Here is a 26,205-nt window from a genome sequence, read left to right as displayed (position 1 = left end):
TTTAGCAGCGCCCTGGTAGCTCTGGGCTCCCCTAAAAGTCGTCCTTGTGGGTGCTCCTCTGCGGCGGTGGGTCTCATAACCCCGTTTGTCTCCAAATCCTTGTAGAGCTTGCTCCGTTGGTGTCGCCATTGCCGGCATTCAAAGAGAAGATGGTGTATTGTCTCCCTTGATATACCGCATCCCTCACAGGTTGCATCCTCCCGGACCTGGATCCGATGTAGGTATGTTCCTATGGCTGCATGTCCTGACTTCAGTTGAAAATAACGGCTTGCTAGGTGTTTGGGAGCTATTGCAGCTGCCGGGTCGAGCCGCCAGTTCCTCTGTGGCCTGTATGTTCGTTGACCTTGTTGGGATCGCTGTCCAAGTTCTTTGCTAAGCCATCTCTGCCTTTGTGCTATAATGGCTTCTGTTCGGGCTCTACAGGTGAATATAGGCCTGATACAGTTGGAACGGATAATCGACACCCCAATACCTTTCCCACTTCACATGAATTGTATTCGAAATGATGATGCAACGCCTTTTTCAATGTCGCCAGACTCGAGGCACTAATTTTTCCCACAGGCTAAGATGTAGAGATCCAAGTCCAATTGCCAATATGTACAAGGTCTATAAGGTCTACTTTTTCAAGTAGAAGTAGAATTCACCGTCTTTGCCCAGCTCCTTGCCCTCCATAATGCCTGCCAGAAGACTGTCGTTGATATAGCGGAAATAGTCGAACACCGGTCGGTTATCGTAGATCATTGTCGTTGTAATCACTCCTCTGTAGAGCGTTTCACGTACCTATGTTGTTGAATCTCATGATTTAATGGCTTGTCTAGGCATGGTATGATGAACAGATTGCTCTGGCAGACTCACGCTGGCAAATCCCCATTTTCCCCAACTGACACGGCAACCATTCTCTTCGACGACCACCGGGTCCACATGATCAATAGAAGTGAAGGACTTGCCAACCCAGTTGATCTCTTTGAGCGTGTTTGCGACTGGATGGCCAGTGTCAAAGAAGCCACCGTTCCAGTCACCCAAGAGTTGTTCCGGTTTGATTGGGTCCAGCTGGTCGAATATGGCACTTAGAGTCGATGGGTCGACTCGACCGGGGGTTTGAATAAGTTGGGTATATTGTTCTTGCGCACTGGCACTATTAGCAAAATGATAGAAACCGTATTCGTGATGGATGCCACCTACGAAGTCATTTTCTCGGTGCTTGCGGATAGTAATGTGTTAGTTTGCGGCACAATAGCGATACGAGGGACTGTTATATATCGAAATTTGGAGCATAAACCTGTCGAATGATGTGAATAATTATTAGTGGCTAATTTATTGCTGCGGCAACTGGATGCTCATTGTTGAGTTCAATGAATCCCCCCAAACCGATTCCCCTGACCGTGGCCACCCTACCTACAGCTTTCCTCCCTCATGGGACTAAGTGCTAGTCATGATTCACAGGCACTCTTTATTCGCACTCTGGTGCCCTGGTCCCTTCCCCTGTCGAAGAGTTAAAAAGCGGGCCTTCGTGGCCTTCGTCAACGGAAATAATACATGGACTTGAAAAATACCCCATCAAAGACGACATGGAAGATCAGCATCTCCAAGAAACTACTCGCTAGCTAGGAGAGGAGGTTTGGAGTGGCGGCCACCATGCCGACAGGTATTGGGCGCGTGTTGCTGTCAAGTGGCTACACGATGTGGAATAACAGAGTCGCCGATTGGGCTTTTGTCCAGATGTTCGACAATGTCACTCCCCAACCGTTTACTTTCCCTAAAATCCCGTCCTCCCAAAACCCCTCGAAATTCAAACTTGGTCTGAACTATAATGAGGGAGCACCGCTAGCTGGATTTGGTGATTTGAAAGCAAACGAATGGTACTGCAAAGTCGGGAAACCAACGGGACTCATTGGCGGTATTTGCAAAGGAGTGCAGGTGCCATGCTGTTGGAATGCGGTGGGTAGTGTGCACTATGATATGAGTGGAAAAAGAAGTTATTGTCGACCCAAAAATCACAGAGGAATACGCGATTGTGGACCAGGTGGGCGACTACACACAGACAGACCTCTGTAAGCCGGGTGATTCCGATTCTGTGCTACTGGACCGCCGGGGTCGAATCCGTGATTTGCTTTACAGGTTCACATACACATATGCCGGAATCGACCTGAATGTCTACGCTGGCCTGGCCATAACAATGTCGGATGGGAAGGAGACAATCAAAATCGAGTCGTGAGACCATGATGGCCAGTCTGCAGTCTTGATATGGTAGCTATTGCGCGCCGAATCGCTCTGAATTTGGAATGCAAGCAGGTTTCTCAGTGAAGGATATGTTCTGTGGCTCGACGAACAATGATTAAAATACAAGTGAGCGAGCGGAAACACATATGTCAGTGATCACGAGGATTGGCTTTTGCAAATGTCTGGAAGGGGAAGATTACCTTGCTTGTGTCTGTCTTTGTATTCCTCTTTTTTGGGGCCTCTGATGACAGAGTGTTATCCCCGTTTTGCAATCTTAGCATAGCATAACCAATAAGCTGGTACATACGACAATAGGGTGTGGAAAACAGGGCTTTTTATTATTATTACTATTATTAATCACATAAAGACTCCCTATTATACACTTTTGCTTGTTCGAGAGGCTATCCCATGTCGCTGAAGTCAGTAAGGACACTTGAATATCTGTCCAATCCAAATTAACCAAGCAGCTCCGGTTATCTATAACACCTTAAAAACGATCATCTCTATATGTGATGTCCATCTCCGTCGACTTTGTGATACCTTGCTGTCCAGATTCATGTTCAGTTTTGTTGTGCATAACAATCGCCTGGACACTTTCCGAATCAAAGTCGCCCCCACGGTTGGTAGTCGTCAACTGAGTGTTCCCAATCGTGGTCAGATGGTTCCAAGAAACAACTCTCTTTTTCTTGCTAGACGAGTCCAGTCCATAGCTGCCATCGCTAGCCGGGGTGTAGTTATCACCACTCTGGTGGTAGCTGCTGAAGAGACGTGGGAAGGTCTGAACAATGATCGGTCGCAGGACGGGAAGGCACGCGCAGATTATACCGACATTTATTTCGACCATACTTTTGTCGGGCTTGTTAATAACATTTATTACTGACATATGCTCTGTAGGAGTGTGGAACATACCACCATTTTGCAATTGTCACCTTGAACCATGTAAAGTCGTTGCTGTGGATGAAGGGCATCATGGTCACGATTCGGATTATGGCAACGATGCAGGCGCTAAAGGAAACCGAACGCGTTAATAAAACCAAGTCATACTGCAAAAGGCTGAACTGGAGGAGAAAAACATACAAGGAGCCCATAGTCAATACAACCAGTAGCAGGAATTTCTGCTTCAAGCTCGTCTGCAAAGTCCAACATAACTTGATCGGCAGGATCAAGGTAATAACATCGGAGAATATATTAAATGCAGCATTGGCGTAGACGAATGCCATCTGGTCGATACACTTGGCCTTGCTCATGAGGGAGACATCCCACGTCGCAGCAACAGGTTTACATCCCAAGGTAAAGAGGAGAATACTGAGGAGACTGTATACAGCGACGAAGATCATGATGGCGTAGGTCATCTGCCGGAAGCGCTTGTCGGGGCTGAGTCGGAGGTAGAAAAGTAGGATGGAGGTCTTGACAAACCAGACGCCTAGGGCGTAGACGTCTTCTTCCGCAATGTCGTACTGTAGCCGTTGTCATTAGGCTAGTAATATCGATGGTAAGCAAAGGAACAACATACCTTCTTGAATGGGGTGAGCTTGTCCAGATGGAGGTCCCAGATGTGTACACCGTATCCATTTTTGATATCTTATCCATTACGTTAGCTCCCGGGTAGACAATGAGACCGAGGATAGCGTACTGGCGATGCTCAAGGCTGCGAAGATCCATGCACAACTCTGTCCGAAAATACAACAAACTGATGACACAAATCAATACATCCGTTTGCTATCAGAACTCGTCAAGGCATACCATCATCCAGACCGAAGACACGCAGAACAAAGGTCCGAGTGTATAAGCGGGCAAGCAAGGCAATGCTCGCTGTTGCACATAAGGCGATACTAATGGAGTAAGTGTCATACTCGGAGCCCGATGGATTGGTAAAGTTGGGCGTCACACCAGGCGGAGGAGGTGCTGCTGGGGTTTTGCTTGGGTCCATTGCAAAAAAATTCTGAAAACTGACTTTTCGTTTCTGCTGTACTAGGAGATGGACATGGCGCAGACATGCTCCCTGCTTATATGCATATAAGTAGGGCGTGTATTCTGTGCTCTTGATCTCCTTGGTCTGATAAATCCATTTCACTCGTATGAACAATGAAGAGTGTTCAAGAGGTGGCATACGAGTAGGCACTGTGATCAGTCGAGGTTTGCATAGGGCAATCATTGCTCAATACCAGGCTGCATTAGCATTCTTTGCATAGTTCGCTTAACAATTAATGCCGCACATGCAGGATGCAAGATGCAGCAGCCACTTCCCTAGTAGTGTCTCGGAAATGCACGGCAAACCTCTTTCCAAGTCACTATTGGCTTCTTCAGACCAACCCGACAATATGGAAGGCACGGATTGAAGATCCGGCTTGTTGGATGGTGGTCCGGGATCCGCATAAATTGACAACTCTACTTCGGATATACTCGTATACGACACATGCGCAGACACCTCCGATGATCAACTCGGCCGATGGATCAATTATTAGCTCGGGACATCATTAGGAAAGATCGCGATATCCAACTGAGACATCGTGTGGATGGTATCAATCTGACAGCTCCATGTACGGTGCCTCCGTCCTGAAGGTATGAAGCAAGGGCTGTTCGGATGAGAATAAGCGAGCTTTCTTCAGCTGGGCGCCGCTTTGATCGACAATGTGCACGGACATACAAGTGGTGTAGCGCTACTCTACACGGTACTGGTAAACTTTCGGAAATGCATGTTCATCCTCCCGGGACACTAAATTAATGTTGACGAATGCCCTGACAGGTAATTGGTCTTTGTGATCTATAGGCACGCTGTCAGACCCACTTTGAGTGGTGCTCATGCTGTATGTCTAGAGGGCATTGTGTCGGTCCGCGGGATCAGGGCCGGCAGGGCGGGTTCTGAATACGACTATGTAAAATCCAGTCTTCTCTTTGAGGCTTTCCTAGGTCAATCTTTTTTATCGACTGCTCACCCATCTTGTTCATAACAATCTCTCTCACTCTCTTCCTTCGTCCTGCGTAGTTTTTTTTCCCTCGTCATTGATCAACGCCAGCCATCACAATGGGCAGTATCGGACCTGTAACCGATTCTATTCAACAGGAACTCGAACAACTTATCGTTGCTAGCAGGAGATATCAAGAGCAACCACCCGGTCTTGAAAACTATGAGGCGAGAGGCGACCTTTTGGTTAAAGCAACTCGCCTAGTTCACACTATCCGAGGTCCGGCAGACATGCTTTTTGGACAATTCGAGAATGTGAGTGCTTTCTTCACTTATTTACATTCCCTGTTATTACGTATTAACGAAATTGTTAGATGACCAATATCGGAGCAATCCGAACTCTGCTTGAGGCTGGCGTTTTTCATGCCATTCCGACTGGAGGTAAAAGCGCCTCGGCTGTGGAAATTGCAGCAAAGACTGGTGTGGACAAGAATATTATAGGTATTTATTCATTCGATAAAGCAAGGTCGTAAAATACAATCTGGTACTCCTCCTGACGCGTCCCAGTACGACTCATGCGTGCAGTCACTCCATTGGGACCATTCCGTGAAGTCGCTGAAGAGGAATATGCGCACACTCCCTTTTCAGAAATCTATTTGGTTCCTCAAATGGCGGCAGTGTACAACCTCATGTGAGTCTATCCATGTCACTATCCATTTCTCTAATAACACCTCTCTAGGATGGACGAATACTGCCCCGCCATGCTCCGAAATCATGAATTCCTCCAGCAACACTCCTGGCAAAACAATTACGGCGTGCGCCACAATCCTTACTCTCTAGTCCATGATTGCGAAGGAAAAACCATCTTCGAACACGTATCTGAGTCCCCGAAGCGGCTTACCCGCTTCAACGACGCGATGCGGGCAGCGGATTCGGCGCTGGTGACCGTTGGTCTCTACCCTTTTGCGGAGGAATTGGGTGATCTAGCCAGTGACGATGGGGTCACGGTTGTTGATGTGGGTGGCGGTCGCGGCCATATTCTTCGGCAGATTATGCAGACCGCACGTGAGCTTAAGGGGAGGTTTATTTTGCAGGATCAGGCGGGTGTGATTGAGGATAATGGGAAGGAGATAGAAAAGGATGGAATCGAGGCTATGGCGCATGATTTCTTCAAGCCCCAACCGGTTAAAGGTATGCCATACCAGTTTTCTCTTCTATTGAGTTATACATTTTTGACTAACCATACGACCAAAAAAAGGCGCCCTGGTCTACTATATCCGACGTTGTCTCCACGACTGGCCTGACGAGCCTGAATCCCGCGAAATTCTCCAGAACCTCGCTGCGTCCATGGACCGCGAAAAGTCCCGAGTCTTGATTACGGAGTATATCGTCCCAGAAGTCGGGTCGACGATGTCCATTGCGTGGATGGACCATACCATGATGACCTTTGGGGGCGTGGAGCGCACGGAGAAGGATTGGGCGAGGCTTCTTGATATTTCGGGGTTGAGATTAGTCAAGGTGTGGAGGGCTAAGGGGGTGCCGGTGGGCGTTGTCGAGGCGAGGTTGAAATAGTGTCTCATTTATCCGTTAGGATAGTATTTTCCGTGGATGAAATGACCGGTCCACTTGTTTTCAGCCATCGAGGATTGTATTCCACATCTTTTCTGGTGGAAAGTATATGCATATATATCGCTCCTATAAAAGTCAGTACATACGACCATAAGGTGTGGAGAACAGGGCTTCCCGTCCGCTCAGCCGTACTTAAGCCACATGTTAAGGGCGGCCAACCGTCAATTTTGCCCTTTCCTCGTTGCCGCTCTAATGGTCATGACCGGGTGAGCACTAGTCAGGTGCAGGTGATTGAGGTGATGCCTTTAGAGTCGAGGGTGAGTGTTGGGGTGATGAGTGGCTGAACAGAGCCCTGCAAAACCAAACAGTGCTGGAAAAAGGAAAGCTGGTGAAGAGCTGAGCAGAAATGCAAAGCATCAAGTCAACTAAACATGAGTGTGTGCAACATACTGTGGAGGTCATTCCAATACGTTTGCTGTGGGTAGAAGGAAACAAGTCAGAGGCATTTTCAGAATTCAGGCTTGACCATTGAAAAGGTGTAGTTCTTGTGAAGAGTGTCTTACTTTTAGAAACATTCACTCTGCAAAAAACATCCTTAGAGCCTTTCCATCTCTTTCAATTTCCTTCTCAATTAATTATTTTAATATGAATCGAAGCAAATGCCTCAGGGCTACATTGCCATTTCCTGTCTGGTCAAGATTATTGCGAAAGATTTTGCCCGTTGATTTGGTATAATCTCGCAGCTCCTTCAGGTTATGGAAGAGCTGTACCTCACTATCATTTCCTCTACTGTGAGCCCCAGTCAATCAGATCAACAATATTTATATATATCCCTCGCACGGCCTATAAATTCATGTCAACGTGACGTCGCTTTATGAAGACAACTGGACAAAGTACACTACCTTCTCGCATTCAAGACAGCTTCTTGGTAAAGGTTCAATCCTCACAGCGCGACAAAATGAATGCCAAGCAGCAATGTCATCCTCTGCCCCAAACCAGAGTTCAACTTTTGAGTAAGCGCTTCCTGGTACTGGTCCCAAGCTTGGGCCGAGTCCTTATCACCTTCACGCCAACCATAGAATCTTTGTGAGGACAAATAGAGCATTGGGCACTGTACGATAGCTTCCCAAGTCATGACGCATTGCGACTAGTCAGCAGGGTGCCAGCTGGCCAGGTCGGAGGTTGGTGTTCGATTACATTCTGGCTTCAAAGCAAACCCCGCAAGGCTAATGATATATTCGATCTCCGTACAAAGTTACGTCCTAAAAATCCTGCTTGAGCTGCTCAACCGGTGGTAGAACTCCCTCCTTTTCCAAGGTCTCAAAGGTATCTACAAGTTCGGTCCAAGTATCTGCATATCCAGTCCATCCCAGCTCCCGAGCCTTACTCATACTCCCAACGCAGCTCCAATCGCGGCCCAGAACAAAGGTCAAGAAGTCCCAGGTAGCCTTGTCCCACGCCTTTTGGTCGAGGCTGTACTTTTCCCGTAGCTTTGCCCATGCCTCGTTGACGTCCTCGCGCTTGGCCCATTTCTCTGGGACGACTTGAAGATGCAGCGTTGGGCTCTGCTGCAGAAGCGGGTCTGAAAAAAGTCCCAAGTGGGTAGCGTGAGCGGCCAGAGGGTGTTTACTCCTCATTCGGATGGTTGTAGACTCGTAATCCTTGAAGCCCTTGGCATCCGGAATTCCACCATTCGGGAATATTGGGTCCGGGATCTTGCAGCCAAAGCGAGCGGCCAAGCGAGGCCAGAGATTCTGGAAGGACTCGGTATCGCCGTTGATTACGTTGAACGCGTTGTTCCCTGCGCGTGGGCTGCTCGCGGCCCAAAGGCAGAACTTGGCGTGCAGATTGGCCGAAGTCCAGCAATTGAAGGCAAAGTAATTCGCGCGGCAGCCAGGAAAAGGAAGTTCAGAGCCTGGGAGCGCTTTGTTGACAAGCCAAGGGCGCTTGCTTCGTTCATGAAGTTGCCCTTGGCGTATCCCAGAACGTCTTCGGGGTACGTAGCCACCCACTCCCAATTTCCTCTGGCCGCAGCCTCAGCAAGGATCCGCTGCTGGTCATAGTAGAAGTTCGTCTGCCAGGCAATTCCCCCAAAGCCATTCTCCAAGGGAGGATCACTTTCCAGCAGCGGTTGCTTGGGGTGACCGAGGTGCACGCCGTACTGCTTGAAGCCGCAGGTCAGGATGAACCGTTTCAGTTTCTTGACGGCGCCCGAGACTTCAAGGGCGCGGATAAAGTTGCCAAGCATCGCGCTGTTTACCCGGGCGGCCTCGCCGGGATCGCCCCGGGCCAGATAGGCGCAGAAGAAGACATGCTCTGCTGAGACGTCGGCCAGCTCTTTGGCCATTTCATCGGCCGATGCTTGGAGATCGAGGGTGGCATGCTTAATCTTGGGGCTTTCGTATCCGGGATTACTGCGGGAAAGCGAAAAAGATTCTTTCATATGAGGAATCTTTGAGCAGATGGTGCACGATAGCACTTCCAGTAATACCTAGTTGGCGAGTTAGTGCACCTTTTTAGGATGTATACATTAGGTGTGCTTACCGGTGGCGCCAGTGACAACTGCGGACGGCATGGTGAATTCGTATAAGCGATAGCTATCTAACTGAGCGATTGAGTGATGGCTGTAGAGATGAAAGTTTCGACATGAAATGGTTCTATATATCCTTTTTCGAGGAGTTGATAACGTCACCACCGTTTGTTCGGGATTTGCACTGCATGACAATCGGAGGAACTCAACACCGCTGCTGACGAAAAGTTGGAAACCCCCAAGCTCTCTGCATGATAACAGTCCAAAATGCAACGCTTCTCCTGCCTCTTCATCCCAGAGGGTGAACGGGACGTTGTCATTAATATGATGTAATTTGCACCGAACCCTCTCAAGGCCCTCCCATCCTGGCCGTTCCGGAAATACCTGAGGAACCCTTTTTCGTGATATTAGGCAGAGATGAGTAAATGTCGAAGTAGATCAAAGCCTTTTGTGTTGCCTGAATGTTCGGTGGCAGTCGAGGAAAAGGAGACTTTTGCGGGCGTGGTCAACAATGCCATTGCTCCTGTTCACTTATGTAAGTCAGTTGCTTTGTCCCGTCGCTCTCTAACGCTGAGCTGCTAGCTCTTACCGATACTGACAATTTCTGTCTCTTAGCGAGTATAGAACGTCGGAAGTGGCAAGTGGCAAGCTGAATGGCTGTAAAGGATGGGTGTAAGAATCAGAAAGACGTTTTTGGAAGAGGCGGGAAAGAAAGTAGTAGTACTGTTGACACTGTGACTGCATATCCGCTTTGAGCATTCACCAGCAGTGGTTACGGGTGTCCTCGCCTCGTTTTACCTGACTGTCAACTGTCAAAAGCCATGATGCTAGATTCAATGGAGTAAATTAACGTCTTTCGATATATGCCTCGAGGTTCCCAAATCGCCAAGCCGCAACCAACAATACGCCTCTAACCGTCTAAATGCATACCCTAGCCTATTCTACAAACCAACAACTAAACAAACCCACCCCATCCAATAAACTCTTCCGCAAACCTAACTGCCGCCCTGAGATAATACCCCTCCTCATCCTTCCAAGTCCCCGCCGCCTCCCTCAACATCCTCAACGCCTTAACATAATGCGCATCCTTCTTCTCCCCCTTAAGCGCCATCCTAGCCACCCATTTCCAGTCCCTGTCCTTAAGCTCGACGTCCCGGATGCGGTCAACGTGGATTTCGGGGCGTAGTTGGGCGATGTACACGGATAGTGTAAGGAGCCACCACTGCCGGACGAGTGCGAGTTGGAACTTGGCTGGGATCAGAGGGAGTAAGATGCGGACAGCGTGGCTGGTGCTTAAAACATGCAGAAAGAAGAAATCATACTCCTCCGAGCCATCCGCATGCGTGCCAAGTAGTAATGCTGTAGCAACTTCCTGCGTCTCCCGGAACCGCGTAACAGCGTCCCCCTCGAACTTCCATGCATTCCAGTGGTCGATTAGTGCGTCTTCGCGGGTGGCAAAGATCTTCTCGATGTTCTCATTTCCTGGGGTGCCGAAGAGCCCGCGGAAGCGTATGTCGGTGCGCACGCGGGACAGGATGTCGAAGAGGGAGGACGTGTGGTAGGAGGATTCTGTTTGGGTGTAGACGGGGTCGGAGAGATATTTGTGGATTGGGCTGTAGGTTGTTGCTGCGAGACCTAGGGCTTCCATGGCGAGTTCACGGCTGGAGAATTCGAAAGCGTAGGATAGATGGATTAGGGGGTGGCCGACTGCGTCATTAGCTGTGGTCTCTTATTCGATATAGCACCGAGGGACATACGGTCTGTGATGAGAGAGTTGAACAGAGGTTGCTCTCCGGAGAAGAGGTATTCATTAACCACTTCTTTCCAGTCATATCCGTGCCGGACAAGTTCGTCTTCAAAGTAGTTCACGAATGCCCGTTGATATCTGTTTTCAGTTAGCCACCACTTCATAAAACAGAGACAGGGGGGAAACATACTCCCTCCTCCCCAGAAAATCCCTCCAATCATCCAAACTAACCTCCCCCGGCGAATCAACCCACGGCTCCATCACCAAACACTCAGTCTCATACAACCGATGCAACTCGTCCGCATCAGCACCTTGTATCCACGCCGAACTCAGTAACTGACAGGTTAGCTTCCCATCCACATTATAATTATCATGCAACATTGATGTTTGGGACGAAGGACTCACGTGAGGAATGTGGTTATGAGACTTCCGCTCATGGAACAAAATGGCATGATTGGCATGGTTCAACTTAATCAGGTACTTTAATGCACGGGTGGGCTTCTCGGGCGCGTTCTCGATGTCGTGGATTTTTGGGGGTGGAATTTTGAATTGCGATTTTTCCCAGAGAGGGAAGATGCGAGGAAGGGAGAAGGAGAATTGGAGCATCGTGTGCTTTGCTTGTACTGGTGGTGTTGTACTGTATTCGTTGAGGTATCTCGATTAGTGGTTTAGGTTGAGATCTTTGGCACCCAGGTACCAGTCCAGCCGGAGTGAATCAATTAGAGTCTACTAAGAAGATATCGTTCAAGATAGCTGTAAATTCACGCCTGCTCAAGCGCCGCCTGTAGATCTCAGCCGTTGAGCGGCCTCGGGTGCGAGATTGTTGGGATGGCAGTTCCGGCCTCAGGCATTTATGACGCACACTGCAAACAAACCAAACAGTCTCCTCATCCACAAAGCACTCCGTACACCCATCAGAAGTACAGTACAGTGCTCCAGCAAACGCATCTCACACTAATCATAGGAACAAAATACAATCCCTTCCCCTCCTCTCCTCTTTATCTAGCAATCCCTACACAACACGTAACCAAGCCATGATCATCATACGTCCACCTACCGCATCAGGCCACCCCGCATTCTGAACTGGCCTGCAGCCATGGTTCACTCCTCCTCTCCAGCTCCAAACAAAGACACTCCATTCGTCAATGGCCGAACTTTCGCTGCGAGTGACCTCACTTTGCTCGTATGAGGGGGTAGAATACCCGAGGGAATAACAGTCTCATGACCTCATCAGAAGTACCGGATGGGCTGGTGTATAGTGTATAAAGGGGGTTCTCTCTGCTCCGGAGTTGTCTAGTGGTGATACCAAGTAACTACATTTTTAAAAGAGAATACACTGAATACTATAAAAGGAGCAAGCAAGCAAAATGGATTCCTCACAATGGGTCTCGATTCACATCAGGGATCGTCTGGAGAAGGGCGAGATTTCCATCAAGGATTCCTTTCTATATGAGTACGCCTGCACCATCCCCGTTCCCACCCATCACTATATCCAGATACTAACAAAGCCATCAAGAGGATCCTTTCACTCTCCCACCGACAAATCCCTCCCCCTCACCGAGGACGACATCGACAACCTCACCATCCCCTCCTACGGCATCGGCGAGGTGTGCGCCCGCGGCCGCCGCGGCAGCGAAGGCTGGATGGACTTGTTTCACGGCGATGGCAAGATATGCGAACTGTACTGGGACAATCGGGACAAGAAACCGGTTAACAAGTTTGAGGTGTCGGGGGTTGATAGCGCGAAGTACAAGATTGAGTGTAGTGGATGGAGTCCGCAGGCCGGACCGATGGGACATGTGTTTATTGATATTGAGGCTGCGAAGGCGAAGGCTGCTGAGGCTGCTGCTAAGGAGAAAGCGGTTTGAGGATGAGGTATGTTGGTTCAAGCATCTTGGTAGGAATAAGGTAGGGTATTGTGTTTATGGAGTTTGGATCAATGATATTCGTTTATTCAGTATCTTGGAGCGTAGTTACTTTTCGCTTTCTTGTTTGTGGTCAGCTGTGCTGGGGGCGACGGCGTTGACGGCTACTTCTCCCTCGAGAGGGTCCACGTCCATTCTTGGACCGACAAAGTTCTTCCTCCCATCGACAATCCACTGGAATGCGGAAATGATAAACACGATTCCGAATGCCGCAACACAGTAGTCTATAGTACGTGTCAGCGTCTGTTTGGTCATAACACATGGAATAGAGGGGGGCTTACTCATGTTGCTTCCCGTAGCAGGAAGGTCAGGCGGGAACAGGAAGAGCACGGTAGTCAGAGAAATATAAACAAGAGAGACCTGAATAGTTAGCAACCTTCCCATAGTACATGAAAAAAAAAGAAAGAAAAAGGAAAAGGAAACATACGATATTAAGAATCCATCCAACGACATTAGGAAGAACGAATTGTCTTTCCGGAAGCATATTCCGTCCCCGTAGACAGTTCACTGCAATCGGGATACCGTACGCAATATCCAACATAACGACGGAAGCAGAGACAATGGCATTGAAAGCGCTAGACGAGCCGAGGAAAATGCAGCCGAAGATGATGACCAGGACGACGGTGAAGTATAGTGCGTTGAGAGGGACTTTGAGCTTCGAGTGGACGCTGGAGAAGAAGGGGGATGCGGGGAGGCCGCCGTCTCTGTTCTTCGTTAGTACCGAGCATTAAGAGGAAGAATATTTGGTGACTGGGGTACCTTGCGAAGGCGTAGACCATCCGACTGCTTGTGGTCATGATACTGGTGGTTGTGAAAAGCATGCACACGAGAGGGAAACTACAATATTAGTATCCACCATCCTGACTTGAAGTATGGGCAACTCACATAAGCAAGCAAATAGCACCGGCATTGTTGCTCGTCGCGTGTTTGAAAATCGCCAGCAACGGTCCCGCAGAGGAGTTGATGATGGTATCAATGTCTCCAGCGACGAAGAGGAGGACAATCAAGAAGATCGAGCCGGTAACGATACCAATAACAACGCAGCCGATCATGATCCGGGGTCCGACGACGGAAGGGTTGGGGATTTCTGGGAGTGTTAGTTGGTTTTTCTTTGTCGATGCCGCTGGTTGTGGTGATGCTACCTTCGATCATGTGGGCGACGCCATCCTAGTCTTGTTAGCTGTGCATATTGGGCGGTTGCAGGGAGACATACATATCCAGTGACTCCGAGTCCACCTTGAAGAAGCTGCAACAGTTAGAATGTGTCTTCACGAACATGTGAGTAACATACTCCAAGTAACCAAGCGATACCATCGGGCCCTAGAACGTCAGCATCATCTTTACAACCGGTGCGAGGAAACTTACAGCCTGTCTGGTTGATAAACTGGCCGAAGACGAACTTCCCCGAGTTAAAGTCCGGCGAAGAACATGCCAGGACGGTAATGCAAATAACGGTAAACCCAGTAAGGGACCAAATGACTGAGTGTATTAGCTTCTTCACCACAACCCTCAACATGTATGGGCCAACTCACAGGCGCTCTTCGTAAACAAGGGAAGCGCAGAGTTCATAAGCGCGTTAATAATAAAAGCGATAACGTTATACGCAATGTAAATCAGGAATTGATGCCACCGTTCGGATTCATATGTCTAGAAAATCAGCCAGGTCCGGTTATTCTTCCAGACGAGGTAACATACCGGATGCATCAAGGAAATGACACCAATAACCAGTTCGCTGCCCAGCAGCCCACCGGTAGCAGTCAGGGCGACCTGAAAAGTCAGCATGCAGCCGCGATGCAAGGCAGGCAGTGTGCTTGTGCTCACCCATCCGGAAACATTGGCCCAGCCAGTGATCCACGAAAGAATCGGCATCCACCTCTCCCAGGCGACTATCTTCGTTAGGTATAATTCAAACATCGGTAACAGGTATATACTTACTAACTGTTTATTGTTAGCAAGTTATTTCTCTCGAGCGATATTCGAAAATGGAAACTCACCTGCAACCCAATGATACTGTCCGCCAGCGCTGTACAATCATCAGCAAACAAACCACATCAAAAATGCCGATCGACTAACGTAGGATAAGCCGAAAGAAACTCAGCCAGCGACGTCGCTATACACAGATTACAGAGACCCGCTGTAATAAGACCTATTCATCGTGCAAACATTAGCCGTTGCTCGGAATCATTCGAAAACTCAAGAAACTCACCCCAGACAACACTGACACACCCTCCGGAAGGCAAACTCAGTGATAAACTTGTAGACAGGGCTGTCCATGACTGCGATAATCAGCATCTGTCTGTCACGCGTAGTTTCTGTACGCCGTACATTCAAAATAGCAAAAGCCAACCCCAGCATCGACCTAGAATCGTCAGCCACCACTTCGTCGCCATAACCCCTATACAGCAAAACGTACAGCATCGAGAAATTGCGCTTCAATTCGGCCCTATGGCCCATAGCAGCCAATTGAGCATCATCACCATGCACCTTATCCATCGTGCTCTGCTCTGAATGAAATACAGAGACAAAAATATCAAAACAAGCAACAAACAAGCCCAGGCAAAGACCAAGACCAGACCAGATAGAATACAAAAAGAGGGAGATGGACACCGGAGTCCAAGAAAGGATGAAACCACTCTTTTGTCTAGCAATCCTCCTCTCTTAACCTATCCTGGGTCCTCCGTCCCTCTCCGCCTCGCCCGAAAAAAACTGACGTCTACTCCGGAGCATCTCTCTGACTATCACTACACTCATCCTCTCTCCCGCGTCCATTCTAGGTAACTCACCAACCCAGAACCTTGACCGTTCGTCAACCGGGCTCCACAGATATGCGGGGAAATATAAAACAAGACACATGCTTGTTACCTAACAGATATGGGGTAATTTCCACGGTTTTCGCGGGGATTGCGTTTATTGGATTGGGTTTCGGGGGTTTTGCCAGTGGCTGTTGATAGACATTTCTCCGGAGTTAGCTATGTAGGTGGTTCCGAGGGTGTGAGTGGTTGAAAGCGCCATGGGTTCGGCGCTGTAGACCAGTTAGGAGGCGAGTGGCCGGATTTGGGCATGGAAACGGTGGAGTTTGAGATCGGGGGGTGACCGAGGGTCGAGATAAGCGTTCGGTTCGGATAAGGAGGGCTGGGCGTTGACAGGGCGTGAGTGAGATAATCCCAGGACGTTATTATCTTGCTGTATCGGGCTGTGTGATTGAGATATAAAGGGGTAGATACAGCATGGACACTGCACTGGTCGATATCTATTTCTGTCGGAGTACCTACCAGGGGTACTGTACGGAGAGATATGCGAGTCAGGTGTCACCGAGACTCGGAGAATATCGTCTCTGCCTGAGGTGTCAATAGCATCACGTGTATTCCACGCGACTATCTCGTAGGGCTGCATACGGCAGGTACAGACATCTGAGCGCAGTTAGGGTGATGCTAGTATCTCACTATAATACTTGCTTGGAGACAGTACAGTAATTCATGGTTGCCATCATATGTCAACTTGTCAATGGGTGAGGTTCGGGGAATAACCTAATCGAGTGGTCAGGTGTCAAACAGGGTTGTTTACCACCACTCAAATCTATACAAATAGCATGATGAATCAATTATTATGTCTGGGTATTCTCAGCAGATATTATATACAGCATCTATACAATGCTCGACTACTATACCCACTCACGCCCATGATACATTACCCTACCCCGAGAAGTTACTGTAAATGATCAGTCCTCACCACATAATCCTCATCCTCCTTCTCCCCAATCGACTCCTCATCAGATACCTCCCCGTCAACCTCAGACCCTGCCTTACTCCTCGCCTTCCCCTTGCCTTTCCCGTGTCGTGCTTTGCCTTTGCCCATGTTCAGTGGAAGGTGGCTATCGCCGTTGACGACGGGTCCATCGGTGCCGTCGAGGATTGGTTGTTCGCCGCTTAGGCGGAGGGCTTCGAGGGCTTCGCCAATGGTTTGCGCGGGTCGGGATTGTTGGGGTTGGTGTTGTTCTTGTTGGTTTTGTTTCTTTTTGTCGACGGATTCGAAGCTTTGGCGGATGCGTTCGAAGTGTTCGAGTTCCTTGGCGCTGTTTTTTTTTTTTTTTGTCAGTAACCATACAGAAGAAATTGCTTGGGAGTAAGGGAGGGGAACGAAGAAAACATACCTAACACTAGGAACAAGCTCGCTCTGCGCATCCGTAAAGTCCTCCTCCGTAACCATCACAGAAACATCATCCGGCGTCGCCAGATGGTCAAAGAAGTACGCCGTGCTAACAGGTCCATCAGGTAACAGCCGGATCTTCTCGTCGACCGCGAGCGCCTTCCGCGTAACAGCCTTGAGCATAGAATCCGAGCACAGCGCATACAAATCAGCACCGGTGTACGTCAACGGCAATCTATCCGCAACGCGCTGCAGCGACAATTCCGGATCGAGAGTGAATTTCCTCGTAAGCGCCTCCAGAATCTTTGCCTGTTTCTCATGCGTGTCCGAGATACCCAGGTAGAGCATCTTATCAAAACGACCGGGACGGAGGAGTGCGGTATCCAGAAGATCAGGACGGTTGGTTGCGCCGACGACGAAGACGCCGCCGCTGTTCTCCTCACCGCCGTTCATGCCGTCAAGTTCGGCGAGGAGCTGGGACACGATACGGTCCATGACACCCCCACTGTCACCTTGGTTGCCTCTCTTCGGGGCGACGGAGTCTAGTTCGTCGAAGAAAACGACGCAAGGACGGGCGTCGCGAGCACGCTGGAAAACCCGGCGAACGTTTGCTTCGGATTCACCAATGTACATGTTCAGCAACTCTGGGCCCTTGACGGAGAAGAAGTTCAGAGAAAACTCGGTCGCAATGGCCTTGGCCAGCAGTGTTTTACCGGTACCCGGAGGTCCGTAGAACAGGATACCGCTGCGCTTCTTCATGCCCTTGGCGAACAGCTCAGGGCGTTCCAGTGGCAGCTGGATGGTTTCCACAAGGGCATCCTTAACGGTAGCCAAGCCACCCACATCATCCCAACTGACGTTGGGGATCTTAGGTGCGCCAATCGAATCGGCAAAGTTCTTTCTTGCCGCTTCCACGGCTGTTTCAAAGTCCGCTTTGGTGACGCCTCGCGCGGCATCACCGCCGGCAATGACGACGTCGCGAATGTTGATCTTGGTTTCGGAAGAGCTCGTGCTGGCAGTCTCTGCCAGTTTCTCCAAGCGGGCAGCACGCGCGGCGCAGGCTCGTTCGACGACGTCCACCAAATCACCAGCGACTAGCGCGGCAGTCTTCAGAGCAACAGTAGCCAGGTCCGCGTCGGGTGACAGCTTGATACTACGGTCGGCAACGGCATTCTGCAGGATACCTTCACGCTCCTTTTCTTCCGGCGCAGTCATCTCAAACTCGTGCGTGAACATGCTACGGATGCCTTCGGGGATTTGCTCGACGTCAGTGGTCGTTGCGATCACGACCCGAGCATCCGCAACGATCTCAGACATCGCCGTCACAATCCGATCGGCCGTCAAGACCTCAATGTGTTGGATCAAGAGTGCCGTGCAGCTTGGTCCGCAGTTGAAGGCACGCTCCGCACGAGCTTTCAGGTAAGCTTCTGTCTTGACATCGCCTCCGTTGGCTCCGCCTTCGGTCAGGATATCATAGGCATCAATTGGGAAAGTATGTAATCCGATATCCGAACAAGCTCGCTTCGCCACAGTTGCTTTTCCGATGTGTCGTTGTTGTGACCGGAGCAAGATGACAACAGGCTTCATACCAAGCTTAATTGCGCGAGAACTCGTCGCGGCAGACATGAGATCGCGGATCCGCTGCTGCAAAGGAGGAGTGAACAATTGCGGTGACTCCGTAAGGAGTCCATGAGGTGTCAAAGATTCACCAATGGCTTTAGGTATCCCCTTGGCTCCAAGCCAATACTCCCATCCGTTGTTCATCGTGCCTGGGACTCTGCTCACGTCGCTTCCTGCCTGCACCATTCTTGTGCTTGCTGTGTCAATAACGGCAACGCCTCCCCACTGGTCTTCAGTTGGTTCATCGTCTTCCGACGAACTGGCGGTTACATGGCCCACGCGGAACCAAGCAACACCAACTTTTCTCGACCCTGGGTTGTTTGCACCTGAAACCTGACCCAGTCGGGTAGTCAGATCGTCATCCTGGGCCGCACCATCGGTCGCAGCGGCGCCTCCAAAGACGGTTTTACCAAGACCCTCGTCGACACTGATACCAACGAGGTCACCGCTCTTTAACAACCGTCGCGCAGACTCGAAATACTGCTTAAGTCCCGCAAATAAGGCTGGCTGAAGAACACGGTCCATGGACAGTGGAGTAGACACCTTAAGCAACGTCACCTCCTTTGCCAACGGCGGAGTCCTTATCGAGCTGCTCTTCACCTGATGCAAAAGACCGGGCTTGGATGGTCCGTTGGCGGAAGCGAAGTTCATGCGAGAAATACGGAGGTGTTTTGGGTTGTCGAGATTGTTGAGGAGCAATGGCGGAACGTACACCGACGGGGTCAAGCGAACTGGAAGACGTTGGGAGAAGCTTCCACGACGCTCCGACTGGTTGATCGAATACCGCGGTTTAGCGGAAGGAAGACCTGGTAGACCGTATATCCTCACGGCACGCCAATCGCCAGAGTCCTCCTCCTGCTCGTTAAAGCTGCCAAGCTTGATGGAAGCAAAGATGTTTGCTTGCGGTTCCTCGGAAGCCTCGATTCTGACCCAGTCTCCAGAGAAACAGCCAATCTTGGCAAGCGCACTGATATCCACGAAGACGAAGGCGTCCACATCATCGTCATCGCGAGGTCTGGGATGTAGTAGTTCAAGCGGTATCGAGCGTAGAAGACCTTCTGCCTTGAAGACCTTGCCGCCGCTACCACTGCGGCCGCCAGGACGCATGGTCGTCGACGTAAAGTTAGACGCAACTGATCCCGGTGTCTGCACACCATCTCCACGGCGGGAGCCTGCACGAGGCGTCGCACCTGTCATTGAGGATGCGATTCCCGACGGCGGTTGCGGGAGCTGCGGCGCTGAAAGGGAAATCATATCCTCCAAAGAGTCGTCGGATGTATCGCTTGCGGTGCCAACAGAGCCCTCTGTCTCCGAATCATCTGGTGGAGAAGTACTCTCCATCTCCGTTCCACTCTCATTGCCCTTCTCTTCAGCAGCAGAGTAAAACTGTTCATTGGAAGTATCATCCGCCTCATCTTCTGTGACCTGCTTGAGGCTTGAAGTTGACGACAAGCTCTTCTGCGATCGGGTTCCATGCGCTCGCGCCTGTATAAGGACAATCTTGGTTTCCGGCACCAACACACCCTGCGACACGGGTTCGCAGAACGAAATGTGCACGGGAGGTGGTGGCGCATAGGTGATCGGATGCGGTGGCAGCGGGAGCGGCAGCACCGCGCCAGTATGCACCACTTTTTGCGCACCAAGAGCTTCACGCACGGCGGCAGTCAGTCGCTCCTCAGCTTCAGCTGCCGCCTTCTTCGAATATCGTTTCGCCTCGCTGCCCTTCGCGGCCTTGGCCCATAATCCATTTGGTCCATGGATGCTGGGCGAGAATCCGCCACCAAACTTGTTCTGCACGTCATCGTGGTTCCGAACGAGATTCCGCTCCACCGTCACGTACACCGTATCTAATTGTAGCGGCACCACGTCCAACACCCGAATCTCAATCACACGCTGTGTCTGAACCGAGTGACGCGTAGGGTCCAGTCTGCTCTGGGCCTGAAGGAACGGCTGCAACGACTCCGCCGAATCAGGGAAAACGACGGTCGAGTGCGAAATAGGCGCGGTATAAGACGATTCTCTCGGATGTACTCGAACCGGAAGTATGGTCCAGGCTAGCTCCTCCACGGAATTGTAACTCGGGGTATACGGGGAGACTGCGACGTAGAGGACTTCGCCATCTAAGCATGAAATGAATATCAGCCTCAGTCACTATAATGAGAAAGCATGCAGCTCACCTTTCACCTCCCGGTACTGAAACAGATCATTAACGAGATCGTCGGAAACAATCCCGACATTCCCACGCAGCTGGGGATCCAGCGTCAAACGAGCCGAGATAGGCGCCTTATTGCGCAACAGCCTTCTGGCGGCATTAGGTCGTCGTCGCCGTTGTCGCTTGGGCTGGTCTGCGCTCTGTCCACCGTAGTGCTCGAAGTCCATGGTCGGTGGTCGGTCGGTTAATGGTATGTTGAGGGGGGTGCGGATGAAGTAAAGACGAGAACGAGAAATCAGGACTTCATGTCACGAATGGAACTGTACAAGTAACCACGGTGTACTCAGTCAGCTCAGAAACTCACCGACCCAGAGAAGTCAAACAATCGGCCGAGGGAATTCAGCTGGCTGGTGGAAAGCCGGGGAAGATCAAACTACTGCTTCTCGGGGCGCGATTGGGGACCACCGCCCGTGCTATTCTGCCACTTCCGAGCCGAGGTTAGAGGTCGGTGGTCACGGGACTTTCAATCGACTGGATTGGATGATTGATGTGATGATAATGCTCCGGAGTAGACACTATATTGAAGTGCTATGAGTGTCTGTCACTCTCACTAGAAATGTTTCCAAGTCATTGTGGTCATTCCCTCTCCGCAATCTGGCCTGACGCGGAGAAGCGGTGGATATATATATCTTCACAGTTCCTAGCCATGAAGACTGTACTCCGTAGTGATAAACCATAAGCAGAACAACGAGAATACATACGCAATTTGAACAACACAAGAATACCCATGGCTTGACCTTTACTCCGGAGTACGTGTAAACTGGGGCTTCGATTGCCCAAACACGCATACATTTCAATGTCTTGGCATCATGTGACTATAAAAGCTGTATCCACTTCGTACAAACAACAATCCAACAAGTCAGAGCAGAACAACATCAAGAACTAACAGCTTCACTAACTCATTGATTTCGGAATCTCATTGATTTCGGAATCTCATCACCTCCACGGAAGGCAAAATGGCCTCGCGAAACCCAGAAACCAAACCCACTCTAACCCTCCACGCCGAATTCCTCCCCAACATCCGCCAAACAACGCTCTACATCACCCTCCCCATGAACCTCGAGCCGATCATCTCCCTCTCCGAGTCCCGTCGCGCAGTGACAGTTTCCCTTCCAGAGCCATATGACGATGTATCGGAGACCATTAAGCTCCCCGCGCGCGTGAATGAGGCGGCGCGGCGGGTTTTGGAGGGGCGACAGCATACTGGAACTGGCAATGGGACTCGCCAGAAGGGAGAATCAGGATCAATATCAGGACCGGGGAGTGGGAACTGGGATGAAAGGGAACTGTCGTTCAGAATGCAGATCGATCCCGGTGATACAAGCGGTGGGTTACTACGTCCCGACGATGAGGTCACGAGCGAGAAATACGTACCCTGGATGGCTGGTGATATGGGATCGTATACACAGTTAGGTTGTCGAGGTTGCGGGAAAGTGGTTTTGGATTGTGCGCCTGCGCCTACACCTGGTGATACTGGTAGTAAGTGGGTGTGGAAAGACCTGCCTAGTGGGAATTGGGCGGAGATGATGGATTTCTGGCATTGCCACAAGCCGGATACTCACGACCATGACCATGGCGATCATACGGTGTCGATTGAGGAGCGGAACTCGCAGGTTAAAGGCTATGGTGCTGCGAACCAGGTCGTGGCGAGTTCGGGGACGGGGCTTGTTGACGTGGCGACCTTTTTGGTCGCCGAGGGTGATTGTAGGGGATTACAGGTAAGAGGATTCTCACTGTCCTACCTGATTATTCTTTTCTATTTTTCGCATCTATATGCGTACGACCGGGCAACAAGAAGGAGGCCTATTCATTCCATGGCTTGGTCTTCGATACAATTGCCCTATACTAACCTCTCAAGCATGAGGTATCTGGAGCTGTGGTGGCTCAAAGGCAAGGGCAGTTATCCTCCACGAGATGGATTTCGTCCTTATCCTGCCGCGAGTAGCCATGGCTGCTGTATCTTATGCAGGAGCCTCATAACTTTCTCCGTCAATTTTGGTCATTGACTTTCCTAGAGTGGTGGGATTGACGCGATTATTTGAGGTACATGAAGCATAGTCCGTAGATTAGCTTGCTGTATTCCACGCAATACAAATCATCTTTCATTTCAACTCAGCGCAATATCTGAACCCCAGTTAAGCATGCTGACTTCTTGTCTCGTACTAGATCCAAAACGAGAACTCTAAAAAAAGGAATATAACCTGCACACAATGCAACGCTCTAATAGCCCTGGAAGACCCTATCGCCAACGGTTGGCGACTCCTCAAAGCAGCCTTATCCGCATACACCCCGTCCACAACCGAAGAGAAAGGAACATGGCACACCCACCCCACAGAAACGGTCGTCGCAGCACAACTGCTCGAACTCGTCGAGCGAGAAAGTGCCCGACGCTTCGTCGTCCACTACAGCGGCAAGCATGGCCTTCTCGTACGCCTCTACCCTAACCCACAATTCACCCACCCAACAAAACCAAAGACTAACCCACGATAACAACAGCTATGGGTCTTCAATCCCGATCTCCGCTACTCCACCACCAGCACCTCACACAGCACCACCACCACAACCGCCCACCGCGGCATGAAAATCCTTTTCCAAGAAACCTCCACCGTCGAAGACCTACTCAGCCCCGGAAACGGAAAACCGTCATCGCTCTCGCTCGAGGAGCTCATGTTACCGAGCGATATCTATAAGAGTGTTTACCAGACGCTGGTGGAACGGAATGCGATGTTACCGGTTTCTGCAAGGGGGTTCCGGGAGTGGAGGGTTGGGATTTTGGAGAGGTTTGAGCGGTCTCTCAATACAGAATGAGTGGTGCTTGGATTGGTAGGGATGGAGTGTCGTGTGGCATGTGTAATGCTAAGCATACAGGATGGGCTGGGTGATAAGGGAGGAGAAGGTTGTGGTTACGCAAGGGCCGGGGACTGCTTTTTTCGGGGCTCTGGCCACCGTAATTTCGACCTCTGCTCGCTCAGTCTGGGATTCATTCATCTCTCTGGGTTATAGTCGATTGAGGTTTTGGTCGAATTGAAGGTTAACCACTACTAACACGATCCACACTGCGGTGGTAAGTTCGATCTATTGATTACACGCATAAACACACCTAGACTCACATGCAACCATCCACTAGATCAACCCACTAAATTACCCGCGGATCCAAGCTAAACCCAATTAAAATGGCATCCACAAAACCAACAATCTTCCACAACAGCCATGACGACGACGACGATGACGTTATCACCTGGGAACACCTCGAAGACATATCCACCATCCCCACTGAAAACACCTCGGGAAACGACAATAGAAAAATCGATAATGAAGCACAATCCTATCATATTGATAATGCTGGCGTGGAGTCACAAAGGCCAACGCATGGCGAATCATCCGGGGTTCGGCTGCGTTCTCGTTCGGTGATTAGGGTTGATTCTTGGTTTGGGAAGCGGAGTTAGAGTTGATAGTTTGATATATGCCTTGGAATGGAGATTCACCTCATTGGTTCGGGGAAATTTGGGTAGCTAAGGTATGACTGGCTACTATGTTGGCGAACATTTACTTGTTTTACTACACATGGCTCAAGTTACAGGCAGATGGCGGAATCATCCAATGCATTAATTCATCAAATCAACATGCTATCTCATCACTTATACTAAAGCAAGCAGTCTACTGCTCAAAAGGCGTCTCGTACGGCGCCTCCGCCTGCGGTGTGATTCTGGCAATATGGCGTCTCTGGCCATCTTCCCAGTCGAACAGGGCCGAGTGGGCAGTAACGCGGTTCTATGTTTGTCAGCATATTTTCATATATCCCAGGGGACAGGGCAAGGGGGCTTACATCCCAGACGACTACGGTTCCGGGCCTCCAGCGGACACGGCACTGCAGGTCCTGAGAGAGGGCGATGTGGTCGTAGAGGAACTTGAGGAGGAAGTCGGATTCCTCTTTCTTGAAGCCGACGATATAGCGGGTGACTGTCTCGTTAGAATTTGTCCTAAACATCTTGTTAAACGGAGGGGTGGACTCACATTGAGGGTTAACATAAAGTGCCTTTTCCCCGGTAACCGGATGCGTCCGCACAATCGGATGCTCCGACGTAATCGGATCCCTTCTCGCAATACCCCCCTTCGACAAACTAGCATTAACCTGCTCAATCCCCGAATGCACAGCCCGTAACCCGTGCAACCTCTTCTGGAACTCTGGCGACAACCGGCGATAGGCAAGCGCCATATTCGCAAACAGCGTGTCGCCACCGCTCGTCGGCCCATCAAGAATGTACAGGAAGGTTGTGCCAGGGGGCTGCTTCTCGAAGGTCACGTCCGAGTGCCAGGTGACGGTGTTGGTGCGGGTTTCGAGAAATTGGGAGCGGTTGCGGTCGTCGGCGCCGCGGAAGACTAGGTGGATTTCGGGGTAGCCTTTGGGGGCGCCGGAGGTTTGGTGGATGTGGTGGCGGCCGAAGTAGCCGCCGAAGTCGAGGGCTTCGTTGATGGGGAGGTGGGCGAAGTCTTGGTCGCGGAAGGCTGTCGTCGTTTCTTAGCTGCGTGTTCTTTACGGGAGGGAAGGGGATGGTACGCACCGACAATCTTGCGCTGAGCAACGAAGAGAGCCAACTGGTCCTTTGCCTCCTTGGTGAGCTGGCTCAGCTGCACGCCGTGCACTTCACTTCCAATCTCCGGGGTGATTTCATCGAGCTGGGCCTTGCCCTCGGGGAAGAGGTCACGGAAGGACGGGTCTGCGTCTTTGCCGTGGTCATAGTGCTCGAACGGTTCAAGAGGAGCGTATCTACCATTCATCAGCATGAATATGTTTATATCGGGGGCTGGGGAGACTCACCTCTCCGTCTCATTATCCCAGACGGGAAGGTAGTTGGGAAACGACGCGGGAGGCTGCTTGCCCGTTCCTTTGATCTCGTTCTCGTGGACATAGGCCGACTTGTATCCGATGATGTTCTCCTTGTTGGTACCCGCGTCGTGCTTGAGCTGTGCAATAGGTGTTGTACGGACAGGAAGGCTTTCAACGGGTGCAGGTGCCATTTTGAAGTGTCCTTTGGGTACTAGTTGGATTTGATTCTTCAATCGACTGCTGGTAGTTGGGAACATCAGCCCTGATATAGTACTACCAGACAATCCAGAACCCCCGCCATTTCGCATCCACGCCCTTTGCTTGCGCAATTCCTGCGGGGTACTGTATTATCGAGAATACAGAGTACATAATCCGGCTATCAGATTCATACCCGTACAACATAAACACAGTACCAGACTTCATCCGAGTATCCGGCCATACGCATACCATATATGTGCAGAAGTATATCGCTTTGTGCCGCCGCGGGGTCTCGGGTATAATTT

At 50.4% G+C, this 26,205-nt stretch overlaps 12 protein-coding genes across 12 annotated transcripts; 4 read left to right on the top strand and 8 right to left on the bottom strand.

Moving 5' to 3' along the window:
* Positions 1-795: 795 nt before the first annotated feature.
* Positions 796-1,190, bottom strand: ACHE_70205S (uncharacterized protein; the record flags this gene model as incomplete). The annotated part of the gene is made up of 2 exons (XM_043282512.1): positions 796-1,129; positions 1,183-1,190. The coding sequence occupies 2 exons, from the start codon at positions 1,188-1,190 to the stop codon at positions 796-798; spliced, it is 342 nt and encodes a 113-aa protein (XP_043139884.1).
* Positions 1,191-1,635: 445 nt separating this feature from the next.
* On the top strand, positions 1,636-2,215 carry ACHE_70204A (uncharacterized protein; the record flags this gene model as incomplete). The annotated part of the gene is made up of 2 exons (XM_043282511.1): positions 1,636-1,942; positions 2,001-2,215. The coding sequence occupies 2 exons, from the start codon at positions 1,636-1,638 to the stop codon at positions 2,213-2,215; spliced, it is 522 nt and encodes a 173-aa protein (XP_043139883.1).
* Positions 2,216-2,707: 492 nt separating this feature from the next.
* Positions 2,708-4,150, bottom strand: ACHE_70203S (putative integral membrane protein (Pth11); the record flags this gene model as incomplete). Its single annotated transcript, XM_043282510.1, has 6 exons — positions 2,708-3,065; positions 3,130-3,225; positions 3,298-3,677; positions 3,734-3,801; positions 3,854-3,910; positions 3,964-4,150. 6 exons carry the CDS (start codon positions 4,148-4,150, stop codon positions 2,708-2,710), a joined length of 1,146 nt encoding a protein of 381 aa, XP_043139882.1.
* Positions 4,151-5,245: 1,095 nt separating this feature from the next.
* Positions 5,246-6,697, top strand: ACHE_70202A (uncharacterized protein; the record flags this gene model as incomplete). Its single annotated transcript, XM_043282509.1, has 5 exons — positions 5,246-5,440; positions 5,500-5,626; positions 5,693-5,816; positions 5,865-6,316; positions 6,384-6,697. 5 exons carry the CDS (start codon positions 5,246-5,248, stop codon positions 6,695-6,697), a joined length of 1,212 nt encoding a protein of 403 aa, XP_043139881.1.
* Positions 6,698-7,956: 1,259 nt separating this feature from the next.
* ACHE_70201S (uncharacterized protein) lies at positions 7,957-8,331 on the bottom strand (the record flags this gene model as incomplete). The annotated part of the gene is made up of 1 exon (XM_043282507.1): positions 7,957-8,331. The coding sequence occupies one exon, from the start codon at positions 8,329-8,331 to the stop codon at positions 7,957-7,959; it is 375 nt and encodes a 124-aa protein (XP_043139880.1).
* A 143-nt stretch (positions 8,332-8,474) lies between these two features.
* Positions 8,475-9,269, bottom strand: ACHE_70200S (uncharacterized protein; the record flags this gene model as incomplete). The annotated part of the gene is made up of 2 exons (XM_043282506.1): positions 8,475-9,172; positions 9,239-9,269. 2 exons carry the CDS (start codon positions 9,267-9,269, stop codon positions 8,475-8,477), a joined length of 729 nt encoding a protein of 242 aa, XP_043139879.1.
* A 910-nt stretch (positions 9,270-10,179) lies between these two features.
* On the bottom strand, positions 10,180-11,577 carry ACHE_70199S (questin oxidase family protein; the record flags this gene model as incomplete). The annotated part of the gene is made up of 4 exons (XM_043282505.1): positions 10,180-10,931; positions 10,982-11,109; positions 11,162-11,307; positions 11,377-11,577. 4 exons carry the CDS (start codon positions 11,575-11,577, stop codon positions 10,180-10,182), a joined length of 1,227 nt encoding a protein of 408 aa, XP_043139878.1.
* Positions 11,578-12,338: 761 nt separating this feature from the next.
* On the top strand, positions 12,339-12,839 carry ACHE_70198A (aegerolysin family protein; the record flags this gene model as incomplete). Its single annotated transcript, XM_043282504.1, has 2 exons — positions 12,339-12,424; positions 12,488-12,839. The coding sequence occupies 2 exons, from the start codon at positions 12,339-12,341 to the stop codon at positions 12,837-12,839; spliced, it is 438 nt and encodes a 145-aa protein (XP_043139877.1).
* Positions 12,840-13,203: 364 nt separating this feature from the next.
* On the bottom strand, positions 13,204-15,389 carry ACHE_70197S (GABA permease GabA; the record flags this gene model as incomplete). The annotated part of the gene is made up of 15 exons (XM_043282503.1): positions 13,204-13,600; positions 13,656-13,733; positions 13,782-13,983; positions 14,039-14,063; positions 14,110-14,142; positions 14,188-14,216; positions 14,262-14,375; positions 14,429-14,543; positions 14,592-14,663; positions 14,718-14,782; positions 14,891-14,919; positions 14,970-15,042; positions 15,103-15,172; positions 15,222-15,255; positions 15,310-15,389. 15 exons carry the CDS (start codon positions 15,387-15,389, stop codon positions 13,204-13,206), a joined length of 1,416 nt encoding a protein of 471 aa, XP_043139876.1.
* Positions 15,390-16,601: 1,212 nt separating this feature from the next.
* Positions 16,602-21,041, bottom strand: pex6 (AAA family ATPase peroxin 6; the record flags this gene model as incomplete). The annotated part of the gene is made up of 3 exons (XM_043282502.1): positions 16,602-16,968; positions 17,047-20,782; positions 20,840-21,041. The coding sequence occupies 3 exons, from the start codon at positions 21,039-21,041 to the stop codon at positions 16,602-16,604; spliced, it is 4,305 nt and encodes a 1,434-aa protein (XP_043139875.1).
* A 789-nt stretch (positions 21,042-21,830) lies between these two features.
* ACHE_70195A (HECT-type E3 ubiquitin transferase) lies at positions 21,831-23,682 on the top strand (the record flags this gene model as incomplete). The annotated part of the gene is made up of 3 exons (XM_043282501.1): positions 21,831-22,592; positions 23,041-23,301; positions 23,371-23,682. The coding sequence occupies 3 exons, from the start codon at positions 21,831-21,833 to the stop codon at positions 23,680-23,682; spliced, it is 1,335 nt and encodes a 444-aa protein (XP_043139874.1).
* Positions 23,683-24,531: 849 nt separating this feature from the next.
* Positions 24,532-26,010, bottom strand: ACHE_70194S (TauD/TfdA dioxygenase family protein; the record flags this gene model as incomplete). Its single annotated transcript, XM_043282500.1, has 5 exons — positions 24,532-24,645; positions 24,701-24,834; positions 24,889-25,380; positions 25,437-25,642; positions 25,694-26,010. The coding sequence occupies 5 exons, from the start codon at positions 26,008-26,010 to the stop codon at positions 24,532-24,534; spliced, it is 1,263 nt and encodes a 420-aa protein (XP_043139873.1).
* Between the last annotated feature and the right edge of the window lie 195 nt (positions 26,011-26,205).

This window comes from Aspergillus chevalieri, chromosome 7 (assembly GCF_016861735.1).
Source record: "Aspergillus chevalieri M1 DNA, chromosome 7, nearly complete sequence".
Lineage (NCBI taxonomy): Eukaryota > Fungi > Ascomycota > Eurotiomycetes > Eurotiales > Aspergillaceae > Aspergillus > Aspergillus chevalieri.
Note: the sequence above shows the minus strand (reverse complement) of the source record. Positions and strands in the feature narration are given on the sequence as shown.